Source organism: Taeniopygia guttata, chromosome 14 (assembly GCF_048771995.1).
Source record: "Taeniopygia guttata chromosome 14, bTaeGut7.mat, whole genome shotgun sequence".
NCBI lineage: Eukaryota > Metazoa > Chordata > Aves > Passeriformes > Estrildidae > Taeniopygia > Taeniopygia guttata.
Window position 1 is genome coordinate 3632621 of NC_133039.1, and position 16175 is coordinate 3648795.

Below are 16175 nucleotides of genomic sequence, written 5' to 3' on the forward strand. Positions count from 1 at the left end.
GAAAAAAATCACTTTCAGACTCTGAGATCTAGAGATACTTGAAATCAAGTCAACAGATCCTAGCAGGCTGTTAGGTATGGAAGGTGAGAGCATGGTGTAAGGTCCTCACAGTGCAGACTGCAAGATGATTAAGAAAGGTAAAGCAGATCAGCAATACACATGTAAAAAAAAAATAAAATAAACAGGAAACATGTTGTCAGAACACATATTTGTGGAGTTATCTAGCAGGGCATCTATTGCAGGCAAAAAGTGGTACAGCAAGTTACTTCCAACACTGCTACATGTGGAGCTACATGCTCCAGGAGGTGGTTAAGTGGACCAGGACTAAAACATGACACAGCAAATAACTGGAAGAAGTTAGTTAAAAAAAAAACCACAACAACAAATTCCCATTATTGAGCAAAAAAAAAAAAAAAAAAAAAAAAAAAAAACCAAACAAACCAAAAACCTGTGTTAAAACAACTCATCACAGAATTCCATCTCCCTGGAGCACTTTCCACCTCATACAAAAGCCAAGTGTGGTATTTCCTTAACTCCAACAAAAATGTCTGTGGAAACAGTCATCAAACTCCCAGATGCTGCTTTCTCCTCACAAAACTCAGTTCCCTTTATCCAGTAACCCAGACACTCCTGTGGAAAACACAAACACAACACCCAGCAACCACCCTGCATCAGACTGAACTCAGGAGCATTTTAACACCAGCTCACAGGTCAGATAATTATCCATAAAATCACCTACCTCATCTCTGACCTGTTGGTCTTCATTCTTTAAAAAAGACACCCTACAAAAGGAGTCTGGGAATTAAAATTGATGATGCTGCTGGGTACTAAAGATTAAAATTCAGCAGTGACCTGTTCCCAGCCCCTGCACTCCACAGGCAGCAATCCTCTTTTTGTATTTTTCCCTCACCTGTTAATGATCTTCTGTCTCCTTCTGCTATTATCTTCCTCCACCCCCAACTACCAACACCTTTCCTCTGAAATTGTTTAACTGATTAATATAATCAAGTTGAAATTAGAGAGACCTGTGCTCAATCTAAAAGGCTGCTGAGTCTCCTTCAAACTCAGAGTGTCTTGTCTCCCTCTTCTCAAGGATGCAGGATGGTCTAAGGAAACACTCACAAAACCTGCCTTGCTTAATCCCTGAAGAGGGAGACGTGGAATCACATTAAAAATGTATTTATTTGCCAGTCCTAAAAAGGAAGTTTTTAAAAACCTACAAAGGGGAGACAAAGTGAGCAGAGGGAAAAGTTTGGCCAGGGTCAGGCTGACAGCACTTAACAAGGAGGTGTGCAGCAGCAGCACAGCTGGGGATGCACCTGCAACAGCACTGCTGAAATGACAGCCACAGAATCATGCCATGGATTGAGGGAAGCAAGGAAGGAGAGTGATAACAGCCAGGGAAAGCATTGGATGCTTTGGATACTGCTCACAGCCCCAAGGAGCAGCTCAGAGCTGCCCCAAGGCCGACTGTGCTGCCTGGATGTGGAGCACAGCTCAGGGTGTGATGGCCAAAAATCTGCCACAAGGATCTGCCTGCCTGCTTCTAGTGCTGCTGAGTGCAATACTGACTGCTGTATTTACAGCTTATTTTTCACATATCCCAGGAAGAGGGTCAATTCACCTTCTTTGCACACCAAGAACTTCAAGATCCTTCCTTGTGCTTTAAAATCATCTATCTACCTCCTCAGAAAAAACATCCTGCAGGAACCAGTATGACAGAGAAGCCATCAGCATTATTTAAAATCTTTACTGATTACAAAACAAAGCAGATGGCAAATCAAGTCATGAACTCTGCATCTGCCATGCTTAATGAACAGTTTAATTACCTAGTCCCATTTCTGATGCATTTTTGCCATTCTCAGCTCTGGGAGTCACTAATATACTTCACACTGACTGATATCTCCAGGAACATGTGGTATCAGCAGTCAGCTGGAGTTGGTTAATCAATACTTGTTTAATCTCTAACTTTTATGGTGATGGTCTAAATTATGTCTCAATAGAAACAGATTTCCCATCATATCACATGATCTGGTTGACAGCCCAGGAAACAAAAGGGAATTTTTCAGTCTCTTCTCTGGGCAGCAGAGTACCCAAAGGCAGATAAGTGCACAGACAGGAAATAAACACAGTGAAACAACAATATCCAACACAAACAGCTCAGTTCAGTTGTTGTGTTATGCCTTATATGAGGGCAAGGGCTGCAATTATGGCAGTGTGCATTCATAAAGGCCACACTTTCAGGAATTAGACTAATTTGGGATAAGTTACAAGAAGTATCTGAAGTCAGGCTTCCCATTTTGAGCTTTGAGCTTCCTGCAAAGGAACATGCCCTGGCTGCAAAAACAGGGCATTTTGTCTCTGGCCAAACCTGCAGTGCCAAGGGCTGATCCAAGGCACTCAAGAGCTTCTTGCAGAAGTTCCTCCTGGGCACAGAAGGAATCATTGCTTTCAGGAGCCCCTGAACTGAACATGTGCAGGGGAAGAGGCTCCAGGTGTGAACCCTGGCAGCAGCTGAGTAAGAAACACATTAAGGGCTGATCACAACCAGGTAAAATCACTCGAGGAGAGGAGGAGATCCAACCCAACCTTTGGCCCTCCACATCAGAGGGCTTTTGGGAGCTTTTGAGTGGATCTTTAATGCTGTTCTGGAGCAACACTTCTGCTGCACAAGGCCCAGTTGTGCTCTCTGGAAGCTGCCTTCCTGAAATAAATAACCAGAGCTGGCTTTCCATGAAATGCTGACTCAATCAGCTGCTTACATTCAGATAATGATTTTCAGAAAGGATTTTCCTTTCTGGGAGGCCTCTATGTCATATAAAATTTCCTAAGAGATTCCAATTTTAGCCATTCAGTAGCAGAACTGACTGTTTTTAACAAGCCCACTTCATAAACAAAGACCAGGAGTTGCGTGTAAAGCTCTCAGAAAAAGAGAAACACTCATAAGCTTAAGGGTAACACAAAAGTCAAATACAAAACTGTGTGAGTAAACATGGCATTCAAAGCAAATACAGCAGTAAATCAAACAGGCAAAAGGGCAGAGGTGAACTAGGTGTTTCCCCAGCATTTCAGGTATCTCTCAGCACTGTTGTATCACAAGTATCTAAGGTACTAAAGCGAAGATGAAAGACTTTCCCAAAACTCTGAGCTAAGGAAAAGCAAAAAACATGACAGACAGCAAACCCAGCCAGGCAGGTCTCTGAGAAAGAGTGTGAATCCATCCCTTCAAACATCAATTTCTGTTCCATCACCTTAAGTGAAGGGAGTGACACTCCAGGAGAAACCTTCCAGCCATCAATGTCTGAAGCCTCGGTGCTGTCCTAATCTAGCCTTATGTTTCACTGAAAACATGCAAATCAGAAAACTTCAGTCCTGCCCTGATTTGCAAGGGCACGGGGGACAAAATGATCAACCAACATGTTCTAAAGAGCAGTTGTGAGCAGGAATAATCAGATACAGATCCTACACCAGCCCACACCCCCCAGAGGGGCTGGACCACTGCAGTAACACTCAGAGACTGGAGAATGCTGTTCCAGTCTGCCAGGGAAGAGAGATTTGTAGGGATGCACTGAAGTATCCCACACAGACAACTGTGTCACTTCCAAGCAGTAAACCAGCTGGAAAGGCCCAAGTAAGACCAAAAAGCCCAAACGAAGCAAATGAGGCAAGGAAGGAGCAATGGGCAGAGAGGTTAAATGCACTGGAATGGAAATAAAAGAGCAACCAAGACTGTGGCAAGTAGCAACTGAGCATGACTGACAAGTGAGAATGGCAGTCTGTAAAAGCCACAAAATATTGCTTCAATCTTGGGGAAAAAAATATCAGTAGCCATAGCAGTGAGAAGGAGTCAGACTGGCAAAGCAAGTACCCCCTGAAGAGAGTACATTTACTACTGAAATATTTGGTCCTGCTATTACCAAACAAAAAACAACTTATTGTTTTCTATTCATATTTTTAAATGTATTCTAGGACTGAGACTTCCAGGTTCCAACCTGAGCCCAGAGAAAGGAAAACTGTTACAGCATTAAATTTGCACTGTTGAACACCTCTGACATCTTTCAGGCCTTGTTTGCTCAGCACACAAGGACTGATTCACTGCCCTAGCAGAGGGTCAAACATGCACAAATGCAGAAGTCATACTATCAAAAGCAATAGCATTTCAATAATATATATAATACTCTCTCCCAAATTAGATTTTCACAGTCCTATTTAACAAGACAAAGACTGAATAGAGAGAACTCATCTTTTCCATTCTCAAATTACATAAAAGCACACCACAGTACTGATGCTACTAATTAGATGATTAAATACCATTCTAGGTGATATGCTTTCAATGTAAAATAATTATTTTTGACAGGAAATGTATTTGCTCAATCTCATTTTAAATCACAATATCATACTTTTTTTAATTAAATGAAATTCTTTCTTCTGATTTTGCATGAGAAGAGCAAGCAGCAGGAGAAAGAGTGCTGAGGATAGATTGTCCAAGTACCATAATGCATGTACTCCTTCACAAAGGACCCTAGCATTCTCTGGATGGAATATAAATTTTCAGAGAACAGCAAAGTCTTTATTCCTTCAAAACAGGTCAGTTGAGGAACGACTGAGCACACTGAAAATCTCCCCTGTCAAAACCCAAGTTTATGTGCCATGGTCTGATGAAGAACACTTGCAACTTTTCCTTTGCTCCTCCTCAGGGGAAGCACAGCAAAGAAAGCAAAGGTTTGTCTTTCCATTTAAATCAGAGTACAATCCTTCACATGACAAAGTAGTGTTGTGCTTTTGTCCCCTATTTAAAGAAAATTAATGATATCTTTGTGTTCTATGACAAAAAGTGTTTCTGCTGAGCACTGGAAATAAGTTAACAAAGGGAATATTTTAGAAACCATCTGAGAAGCTTCCTTCAGGCCTGAGCAGTCCAGCACAATATTAAGACAGCTGAAAAGGTTATAAAGACAGGTTTTTATAGGGCTCAGTATGCACCTGTGCCTTATCCAGCCACGGCAGCCCCAAATCAGAACACAGAGAGCTGCCTGCTGCTGGGGGAGGAGAAGGGCTGAGAGGAGGTGCCTTTTCTGCTTCCATGGAGAGAGTTTGGTCCATCCACCCTGACTGCAGTGCCTGCCTCAGTGTGAGGCTGAAAGAACTGCTGTCATTTTCCTCTTTGCACTCCTCTGACTCTCCACGGCATCAAACTCTGCAGTCAGAAGATCTGATGGAATATCCTCTTGTAAAGTGGCTGCTTCATGCTTCAAGAGCCCTGCTTACTGCACCATACATCACAGCTTCTTTGGCTCAACAATGACACGGGAATTACACAAAATTGGGTGCAGCGCAATTAAAATCGATCAAAATGCTTTAGTTGACACTGGAAATCAAAGTCTAAAGCTCAGGCACCACAGCAGTTCTTTCCCCTCCTGCCTCCCCACATGGTGATGTGCCTGGCTCCCTCTCATGAGCTCTGACTACTGGAGCCTGACCTTCTGCACACACATAAGCTCATTTACGTGAGCAGCTTTATAACACCAGGGAGATTGCTCAGATGAGGGAAGTTTTGCAAGGAGTTTTCTTGGAAAGTGAAGTAACTCTCATTCTGGCTACAGCAAATTATTATTCCCTTTGTGGAAAGCGAGCTCTCAGAATTTAATATAAAATTTTCAATGCTCTGCAGACCTTAGAATTATTGTATAGAATTTCATCATGAGAGCACACCTGATACAGGATGATGCAGACCCCTTTGATATATTCTATAGAAAGAATCTTAAAACGTATTTTCAATTTACTGGTCTAGTGCTTGCCATTACATTTGAACAGACTTCCAGCGTAAGAGGAAGGCAAATCTCTTACTCCCTGTAAATTGTTTTTCCACAGGAACAGTTGACAAGGTGCTGCCACTTTGTTCTCTTTAGGAAAGGAGGCAATGCAGCCAAAGCCATTAAAAATTCCCTTCAGTGGCTCAAAACACTCCAGCAACAACATGATTCAATTCTCTGCCCTCACAGAGATGCCAAGGCTCAGACAAAGGCATGTATCCTCAGCACAGCATGAGCCCAGCTGGGGGAACGTGAGCACAGTTTTGGAAGGCACAGTTTTAGGTACTTCCATTCCACTGAAGCCCTAATAAAGTCAGGTTTCATGTCTCCCACAGCACCCATTATGCAAAGACCCCAGCACAGCTCCTTAGCACCAGTTATGGAGGTGAACAAAGGAAAAATAGGAAGGATTACACCTGGCAGAAAGAAATAAGGACATGGGCTGCTCCAAACACGGTCTGGGAACTCACCTTGGTGAGGAGCACCACGCGTTTCTGCAGCCGCCTGACCAGCGCTTCCTGGTGCTCCCGTTTCTTCTTCTCATCCAAGAGCTGGCTCTGGACACACAGGATTTCCTCCTGCAGCTGCTGCCGGGCCTTCTCCAGCATCCGGGCACTAAGAGAGATAAGACAGACCCGTGAACCCCTGAGTGCTGCCTCTGGAGCAGCAGAGTGGTCAGGAAAGCCTCAGAGGAGAAGCATGACCATGGCAGTGTCACTCTCGTCTTACAGCTGCACCGCTGGAAACTGGGGAGCTGCAGCCTCATTATCAGCTGTTGTCAGAAAAAGATGTGAGGGAAGAGCCAGCCCAAGGGACAGCCTTCTTGTGCAGCACGAGACAATTACTGGAACCTCACAGGTAGGAAGCATTTAAATAATTGCACATCTGTTTCAAAATCAATCAATTTGCCTTTGAGAACGTGGCTTGTTTTCAACAAACAACATGATCTTCGGTTCTACTGGATCTCTTCATTCCTTTCTAACAAAGGAGAAGAAAAAGTTGGTTTAATATTATCTGCTTTGACTGACAGTACTCAGCAAGTAATTACAGCCACACTACCTGCACATTGCTCTTGCCAGCAACCTATATTGGAAGAGAAATGTCTTCTGAGAGCAGGTGATTAGCACTTCTTTTGAGATGAGGACATAATTCTCAATTAAACCAGAACAGTCTGGCCCTCTTCTTCTCAGCTCTCCGTGCAGCACGCCGTGGTGATGCACAATTATCTGTGAGCTGCTGGAGGAGCTCTCCCCGTGTGCCCTTCAGCCTCGCAGTCTGCTGCTGGGACACTGAGGGGCAGCTGCTCCAAAGCTCACATCAAGCAGCTCATCACACATCAACTGCTGGCAAAGCACCTGATCAATAACAAAATAACAGTGGAATCACTCCTGTGATTAAGAGTCAGTTCATGATTTAAATATGATGAGTTTATCCAAGACTGCACTCCAAGTATTTAATGAGTGAGCAGGACATGAAATACAAATATTGCACACAAGTAAAAAACCCTCAAGCAAGCGAGAAAGATCAAACTCAACATCTCCAGCTTAGTCAGGAACAGAAAAACTTTGTTTCTCTAATGCTAGAAACAACACTGGGAAATTTATGAGTGCTTCCAAGGGGTCTTATTCATCATTATATTTGAAAGAAAATAAATAAAAATGCTTTAAATAAAATAGCACTGTTGTTAAGGTACTGTTTAGATAGATCCAAAAGGGAATACTTAAAGAACACTTCTAGCATAAATCAAGTACAACCTGCGCTGCCAGGTCACTAAATTGCATTTCTTGGGAAATGTACATAGGAATTCACAAGAATTCCAAAGCAGCTGTCTCCCTACCTCAAAATCCTTCTCTTTGAAAAAAGTATTTGTTTTAAAGCACTGGATGAATTAGAAACTTGTTTAAAGCCCCAGTTGAATTTGGAACCATTCAGAGACCAATTTAATAACTGGGAATTGTAAAAGAGTTTCTTCTTTGCTGTATTCAGGTAGGAAGGTTCATCAAGGGGGTTTCACATCTGCATTTGAAACTGGATAATTGCATTACCAGGGCACCACTTCTTCATTGCACCTGTTTTAATTAATCAGTTAAGAAGGGCACCTGTGCCAAGAATAACATCTCTGGTGATGGAACATGCCTGTGGGTAAGCCTATCAAGCTTGCCCTCAAAAACAGGGCAGAAAGGATGGGTAATTCCTGGTAACCTCAATTTCTGCCTTAGGATTTATTCAGTTTGTTCAACAACATTCCTTGTTATGCACAGGGTAAATAGAAGTACAAAACCCTCATTAACTGTGGTATATGTGTTACAACAATTAAAATCACACTACACAAACCTTACTGCAAATATCTTTTTACTTATCAAAGAACCTTTGTCCTGATTAGAGTCAGAACAGAAGAAAAAAATGCAAGCATAAGATTAATTACCCTGAAACTGCAAAATTCTCACATTTGATTACTGCAAAACATTTTGATAAGGCAATGGAGCAATCTTTTTTTCTTAATCTCCCAACATTGTGACTTATTTCTATAAATGTTGAGTGGACCGACAAATGATGATTGATTTGACATTCACCAAAAAAAAATGAGATATGTGCTAGGTTTCCTTCCCAAAATAATGAAAAGTATTTGAGATTCACATCTCCTGGAGAGCACAGACATTCAGCCACACACAAAACTTTCAAGCTAGGTTGGAAAACAACTGTTTTAAAACATGAGAGAAGTTGAGCAAAGGGAGACAAATGGGCAATTTCCTCAGCCACTGCATGGAAATAATACCTTCATCTGTTTATATTTCAGCCTCAGTACAAATGTGATATTAATGTACCTAAAATTCAAATGCCAGAGATGTCTCTGAAAGCGGGGACAATCCCTAAACTCCCTGAACTGACTGTTACCATAGGTTTCCTTACTATGGGAGGCGTGAAATTCAACTTCCTCACAACTCTCCACACCATGCCAAAGTACGTTATTGAGATCCTTTCTTCCTCTCTTTGGACAGATTGATAATTCTTCCAGAAACTGCACCAAATACAGCATGAGCTGCTTCTATAAGGAAAAATCCAGAAGGAAAGTGCTATTTCTTATTGACACAAAACAGGATTTGCAAGTAGGTGCTCAGAAGCAAAAGCCTTTAAAGCCAGACTTGTGCACTCTTCTCTCACCCTGATGACACCTATGGCTTTTCAGAAGTAATTGCTCACTCAATATGAGCATTAAAAAATAAAATAAAAGCAGCACGAAGTTCTCCATTCAACATAAGCTTGGGAAAGTGGCATTTTAAGAAATCTTTGCAAGTTCAAAGTAAACCTTTTAAGCCTTAAAGAGGAAAAAGTCATTTCTGTTTATCAGCCTATTAACGTTCCTTGTTCCACATCCCAGTGAATGAGATGCCAACATATTTCTGTTCTGAGCTGTTTGAGACTCTTCATATTTTGCTCTTTCCCTTCTGTAATCCACTTTAATGCAATCTTAATGATAAAACTTCATTTTCCAGAATATTCTTTGAAAGACTGAGAACAATGAAGGCACACAGTGAATACTGAAGCTATAAGATACATTTTAATAATCTCCTTCAAAAATGACAAAAGCAGCCGACAGCTCCCCCCCTGCCCCCCACGCCGTGATCCATAAAACGTTATTTTAATCATTCCATCCTTTCAGTAGCCAAGTTACCACCTCAGAGTTACTAAAAAAAAAAAAAAAAAACCCAACAACAACAAAGCAGGATGGCAGAACCAGTCTGTGTATGAAGCTGGGAGGAAAACAAGGGGTCCACAGTGACAATTAGAAGAGGAACAGTGTCTGGGTCATGTTGTAGCTCAGCAGAAGATGAGACACGTGTACCTACCAGGGCCAGCTGTCAGGAGGGAGAGCACATCAAAGAGAAAAGCAGAGTGTGATGGGAAGTGAGGGAGCACAGGGGGAACACGGTGACAGTGCCAGCGCACACACAGAGCTGCAGCGATCAACATCCTCGTGTCAGAGTGCGCAGAAAAGGGTTAATGCAGAAGTTAATGAGGCAAAAAGGAGCAGGGGAAATTGTTTTGTAGCAAGACATTTGGATGAAGGAACACCCATTCCTGAAACTTGACATCTCGCAGGCATCTCAATGAATCCACACGTACACGCGTAAACCAGACTGGAAACTGATAAACAGAGGGCTGAACAAAAATGTTATTTTCATTCCAATTCCTCCCCCACAGGTTTTCTGAACAAACACAAAGGCATAAATAAAATCAGGGTAACTCCAGCATGTCTTTTATTTTCCAGTGGATAGCAGCAGGACATCCCTGCCTGTGCTCTCTCCCTCAAGGATTCTTCCAACCTCCAATTCCTGTCACTGACAACTTCCCCCCTCAGCCTCTGCCTAACCTGCCTCAGAACCACTCAGGATGAGAATTAAAAAGGAAAAACAGAAGGGAAAAGATGAAAACAGTTTGACTTAAATAGGGACAGAACACAGGAAAGAAAAGGTAGTGCTTGGCAAAACAAAAAAACCTCCATCCTATATTAAAGAGGGAAAAATCTCCATCCTATATTAAAAAGAGAAAAATCTCCATCCTATATTAAAAAGGGATGCATTACAAAATGCTGCTGAAAAGACTGATTGGAGCTCTGAGAACACAGCTACAGATGGAGCTGCCTGAACTAGTTTAACAATTAAGGCAGGTAAACTAGAAAAACCACCATCAGGAAGGAGGAAAAGACTTTAGTGCTGCAAGTGTTTCAGCTCAAAACTCAGAGGTTTGGGTGCTAATTTTTACTACAATAAGACTGGCATCTCTTCCTGCTTCCTTTCTTCTTCACAGACAGAATTGTGGCTATATGGAAGCAGTAGCACCCTGCCCTGCCCTCAAATCCTGCCCTGCTGCTGGGACTGTGGGAGCTGTGGGGGCCAACAGGTCTGTGTTATCTATTTGCTCACTATATTCAGAAAGAGAAATGATACAAAATATGGACATCTTTACTAGAAGTTATCACAGGGGCTATATTTTATTTAAAGCTTTAAGTGTGCCTCACAGAGAGCCCTATGAAAAACTGCAACACAAAATACTACATGAAATGGTCTACAGAGAGTTGGTGGGAAAACGCTGTTCCTTCTTCCTATTTATTTTCTCCCAAGTCTTCAGCAAACATCTGCAAACTTTCTCTTTTATTTTCACACCTTGTATTTGCTCAAAGATCTTTTGTGTAACTCACCGGCACCAGGCTTCCATAAATCACAAATCATTCAAAAGTAAACAGATCATACATCATCTTGGTGCTAGACATACAAGGAAGATTCAAATCACAATGAATTTATAATGAGGGAACAACATAAAGAGAATTATTTTACTAGTGTGGCCAGATTAAATGGGTAGGAAGCAGACAGACATTTGGAGCTTTATTGGTGCACTGATAATGTTTTATTTGTGAGACAGTATTTAATTTCACTCCCTAGCCAGCAGCGTAACTATCCGGCTCGGAAACACAGTTCCACCAAAGTGCGCAGCTAGAGAAAAGAAATAACTCACATTTTCTGCCCCAGCCCGAGCACAACAGCCATAATTGACTGTCAGGAGTTAAGATTCACTGAAATAAATTCACATCAGGCACCCTGAGCTTCCTTCCACTGCAGGGTCAGCACATGGGGCTGCAGCGACCCAGAGGAGCCCAGTCCAGGAACGTTTCCAAACACACAGGGCAGGGTGGCTCCACATGGACAGACACTGAACCACTGCCTGAACATGCCTTCCACATCACCATCAAGATAAGGGTGAAAGCAGTGTCTTAACAAATGAGGAATGTCTGTGGTTTGTGTTGGTTTTATGTGGAAACATCAATTGGTTCAACATCCATCAGTGAATTCTGGAACGAAAAATATTTCAAGAGGGAGATAACTACAGGCATAAATGTCCTTTTCCTAGGCTTCTAAACCTCAAGTGTTCATAAGGCCAAAGCTCCTATGAAAGGCATTTTTTTGGCAAATAAAACTTCTACTGGTATTTAAAAACCACTGAGCCCACACTGCTGTCTGTGCACTTACTACACTTGAAAATGTTGCTGCCTTCAGTGGCTGCAGGAAAACTTATTCTGATAGCTGAATAAACAAAGTGATTAATATTAGCTTGTGCAGACAAATCTTTAAGGGTCTTTGGTATGTGCAGATGCTCATGGCTCTTGTTCTGAATCCACAAGTCAGACATCAGTTACACCCTGAGCAAATGGATTCCCTTTGCAGTGTTGGAGAGAAGCAAATAAGAAATACTCTTAATAAAATGCAAGTAATTAAAAAGCAGGAGTTAAAACCAAGAGTCCTCTATAATGATTAACACAGCATATAGGCAGTATATGTGTCACCTCTCCCTGCATCATCAGTTGCATGTGGCATTTGGCAATTATGGGGATGGACTATTTTAAAAGGGCATTCACTGGAAAGGATTTTCCACTCCCATTCTGAGATAAGAACAAGTTTAAGGTGCACTTTCCTTCACTGCAGAGAACAGAATGCCCACAGATGCCCTCTGAGCACAGACTGACCTACCACACCAAGCCAAGAAGTTAACACTAAACTGTCCAAAACACCTTAAAGGGAGCTGGGGAGGGAGCATCTCCACTCCCAGTACTTCATCAGGAGTTGAGTTCATTTGGTCCATTCTGCAGCTCCTAAGTTTGGCTCTCCTAACAACCCTGGCTAGTGAGGGAGGTCAGCCTGTGGATGATGCTGTCAGTAAGGGAATATGTGGAGTTTCAGCACCAGAAGATGTCAAATATCTGCTCCCTTCCTTATCACCCCTCACCCAGACTTGAGCATCCAGCACAAGAGAGTAAAATACTGGAGAAAGGGAACTGCCATAGGAGAGAGGAAAACAAACAAACAAGCCCCCAAGGAAGAATTTTGAAAGGAAACCTTTTCTCCAGCCAGGATGCAAGCACCCTCTCTGCAGCTGGCTTAATTTACATCATCTAATTCAAATTCTAAATGCTTCAAAGTTATTACACTTTTTTCTTTGAAAACAAAAATGACAACAACTGAAACAAAACTCTGAATGAGAAAACCCAAAGACTGAAATAATTACTAATCTAAACAGAGGCCTGTACATGGGCTGGTGAAGTCACTGGCCAGCTCTATCCAGTAATTTCTCTTCGTGTCAGCTCTGATGAGTTTTATATTTCTAACATTTCATCAATTTGAATCACTAAATTCAATTTGCATTCACAGATAAACAGAGAAGGAATAATAAATACTCTCATCTGACCTTGAAGTGTGACACAGAAAATTGCCCTCGATGATTTCATTTCAGTCTGAACCAGAATGAATAATGCAGTTGGCCCCACCAGTTACCAACCTATAATCACACTTGTGGGCTGGAGAAACTCATGGCTGTGCCTAAATATGATGAAGAAGTCAAAACTTCTCACACTTTTTTGTACTAGTGTTTTTTACTGCTCCTTCACTACAGGGATTAAGTCCCTACCTCTGTCCTTCCCCACCACTCAGCCCCAAATACAAATCCCGAAGATTTCAGTTTGTTGCACAGCCACAAGTGAAGGCATTGCACAGTTTTCTCAATCCAATCCAGTATTATTTGCTTTATAAAGTGCACATAATAACTCTTCTCTCTCCCAGTAAGCTGTGAAGTCACTGGGACAACTCTCCAGCACAGCAACTGGCAACATGAACACAGCAAGTGACTAAGAATATTTCCAATTTCTGTTATACATTCCTACCAACACTTATGGAGAGAGTGGGAAAGTCATCTGGGAATAGCATGAGAGCTGAGGAGCTCTAAAGAATACAGAACTGATAAAGAGGAGTGAAAAAAAGGAAAATTCACTTGAAGTGGAGAAAGAAATGAGTAGGAGAATGGTCGTGCTGAACCAACTTGTCAGCAAACAAATCTGCTGAAATTCTAGGCTCTTGACAGCTAGATAATGGCTTATCTTAATAAAATAAGAAGGGTCAAAGTGTTTAGATGAGAAAAACAAAACATTAAACCCTCCACTGCAATATAGCAAGTGAGTCCTCACAGACTGGTGACTCATTACAGCTTTGTGAAGGTTCTGTGGATCTTTTTCAAATTACCTTTTCCAATGAGACCTCATTTCCAGTGTGTATTACAGTACTCCACAGTGAAATGAGGATTGAAATGAGGATTGTATATTACTGCTCAGCCACTTTTTCTTTTTTAATATCTGAACCTAAGACTACCTGAACAAATTTACAGAAACACACTTGTCTAAGGTATTTTTTGCAGAACAATTCAGTGATGGACCCTTACCATAACTCTGACTAAAATCCAAAGCTGTAGCTCAGCATTTCAGCATCAGGTTTTTGTCAGTGAAAACCCCTCCAGGTTATGTGATGAAAACTTGTCTCAGTTTTGACTAGGGACTCAGAAGAGAATTCATAGTGTTACTTGTCGACAACAAATAAACTCAAACAATTAAGTGCTACCCCCCAGCATTTACCCATGGGAAACGGGTACAGATAAAAGCAAAGGAATGACTGCAAAGTCACTCAGCTATCTGTGACAAGCACTCTGCCAGACTGCTGCTCTTGGCTCTTCTTTCCCACAAGCACCAATTTAACTCCATCTCATATCTGCCTCCCACCTGCTTTGACTCAGCTCGTGTCAGTCTACCAGGATCCAAGCCATATTAAGCACAGTGCTGTAACAGACCTGCTAATCTTTAAATCTCCAATATGGATGAATTTTAAGTCAGCAGAGATCTTAAAATTTCCATGACCAAATAACCTGACCTGTAACCATGGATTTTGGAAGTGCCACCATGTCTTTGGGCACAAACAACATCTCATGGTAGTGTAGGATCTTTTCCACCATGCTCCAACAACAAATCAGGATTCACTGCTAACTGCATCTGTTTTCTGCAGGATCTCTGCCTCATTTGCTGCAGAATTTGGAAGATTAATGAAGCACAGAAATTGCTTGAAGGGAATGGTCTCACATTATGGCAACTGAAAGTCTCCCAAAAAATCTGGTTCCAATTCTTGCCTCTGCCAGGGCTCCTGGTGATACCATGACCTTTCCAAAGCAATCCTTGGTGCTCAGTCACTGGGCAGCCCCTGGTGCTGAGCTCCAGTGCTGGGCACTGACACTGCTGCTGAAATCAGCAGCAGCTATGAAGCTCATCTTGGCATCTCCAAAAATAAGGCTACACTTTCTTCTCAGTTTACATCTGGTATAACAGAACTAGCATAGGAAGTAATTAATAAATTATGAAATTTCTCTGTAGAAAAGCATTAATAGCTGCTCATTAAGTTAATATTATCCACCAAGTCTGCCAAGTGAAACAAGAATGCTGCATGCTGTAGGAAACCAGACTAAGGTGTCAAGTGACTTGAATTTGGGATTTCCTACCCCCTGAGAGCTTCACCTTGCAACCCTGATCTTGCCTTTCAAGCACCTATTTTCCTCATTGGGAAAATAATACTTAAAATATTAAAAAAAAAAAAAAAACAACACATAAAAGCAAAACTATATATCTAAGAATAAGAATGAAGCAAAACAGCAGAGTTAACTGAAGCTCCCCCAAAAACATCCACTGTGGGGTGTGCTTCATCCCAGTTATACTATTTTATATTCTCATACACATCCATTTTGGGCATGTACATAAGCACAGGCAAACCCACAAAGCAGAGAAGAGCTGATCTCCAGCCATCTGGTGTCACATAATGAGACTAAAGAAACTGGGATCTTTCCAAGCTCGACAGGCACACCAGGAATATCTGCCATTCCTCCTGCAGTGGCTGTGCAGCTCCTCTCCTTGCAAACCCAGGGAATCTGTAGAGCTGCTGCATCTGGGCAGCTGAGCAGGGGCAAAAGGCTTCCTCAGATCCCATTTCCAAGCTGTAATTTTTTTCCCCATGAAAAGGGTATGTCCAAATCAGACTTACCATGAAGCCCTGCTAAACCCATTCCTAAAACATCCTGTGGATGCTTGTTTTCCCTGTTTAACCTAGAAATCCAGAGCACTATTTCAATCTTCCACTGGATTCTTGACATTATTAGAATTTACATGCAGGGCACAGAGATCTATCTTCCTCTAATTTTAATTCCCCAAATTAGGTCAAAGAACCCATAAACCAATACAAGGCAAGGGGAATAAAGCTGTCACCATGGAAGGAGAACTGCCAGAAGAACTGCATTTATAGCCCTGTTACATCAATTCTTCTGCATCAATATTTTTAAGTGTTTAATAAAACAATACTACATTCAAAGCAATCTTTTTGTCATGAATACTTACAGAGAAACCAGTTAGGTGGACATCTAAGTGGTCTTTATACAGCAGTTTCAGGTTTCAAATCACTACATTTGCAGACAAATCAGATCCCTTATTTTGTGGTGAAGCTGTGACAA

At 41.8% G+C, this 16175-nt stretch overlaps 1 protein-coding gene across 4 annotated transcripts in view; it reads right to left on the reverse strand.

Annotated features, from left to right (window-relative positions):
* The window catches only part of MAD1L1 (mitotic arrest deficient 1 like 1), a 346899-nt gene that overhangs the window by 238934 nt on the left and 91790 nt on the right, over positions 1-16175 (reverse strand). For all 4 annotated transcript variants that reach the window (XM_030284987.4, XM_072935811.1, XM_002195648.6 and 1 more), the window contains one exon: positions 6284-6428. In XM_030284987.4, coding sequence (XP_030140847.4) covers positions 6284-6428 — 145 coding nt within the window. The remainder of the gene's footprint in view (positions 1-6283; positions 6429-16175) is intronic.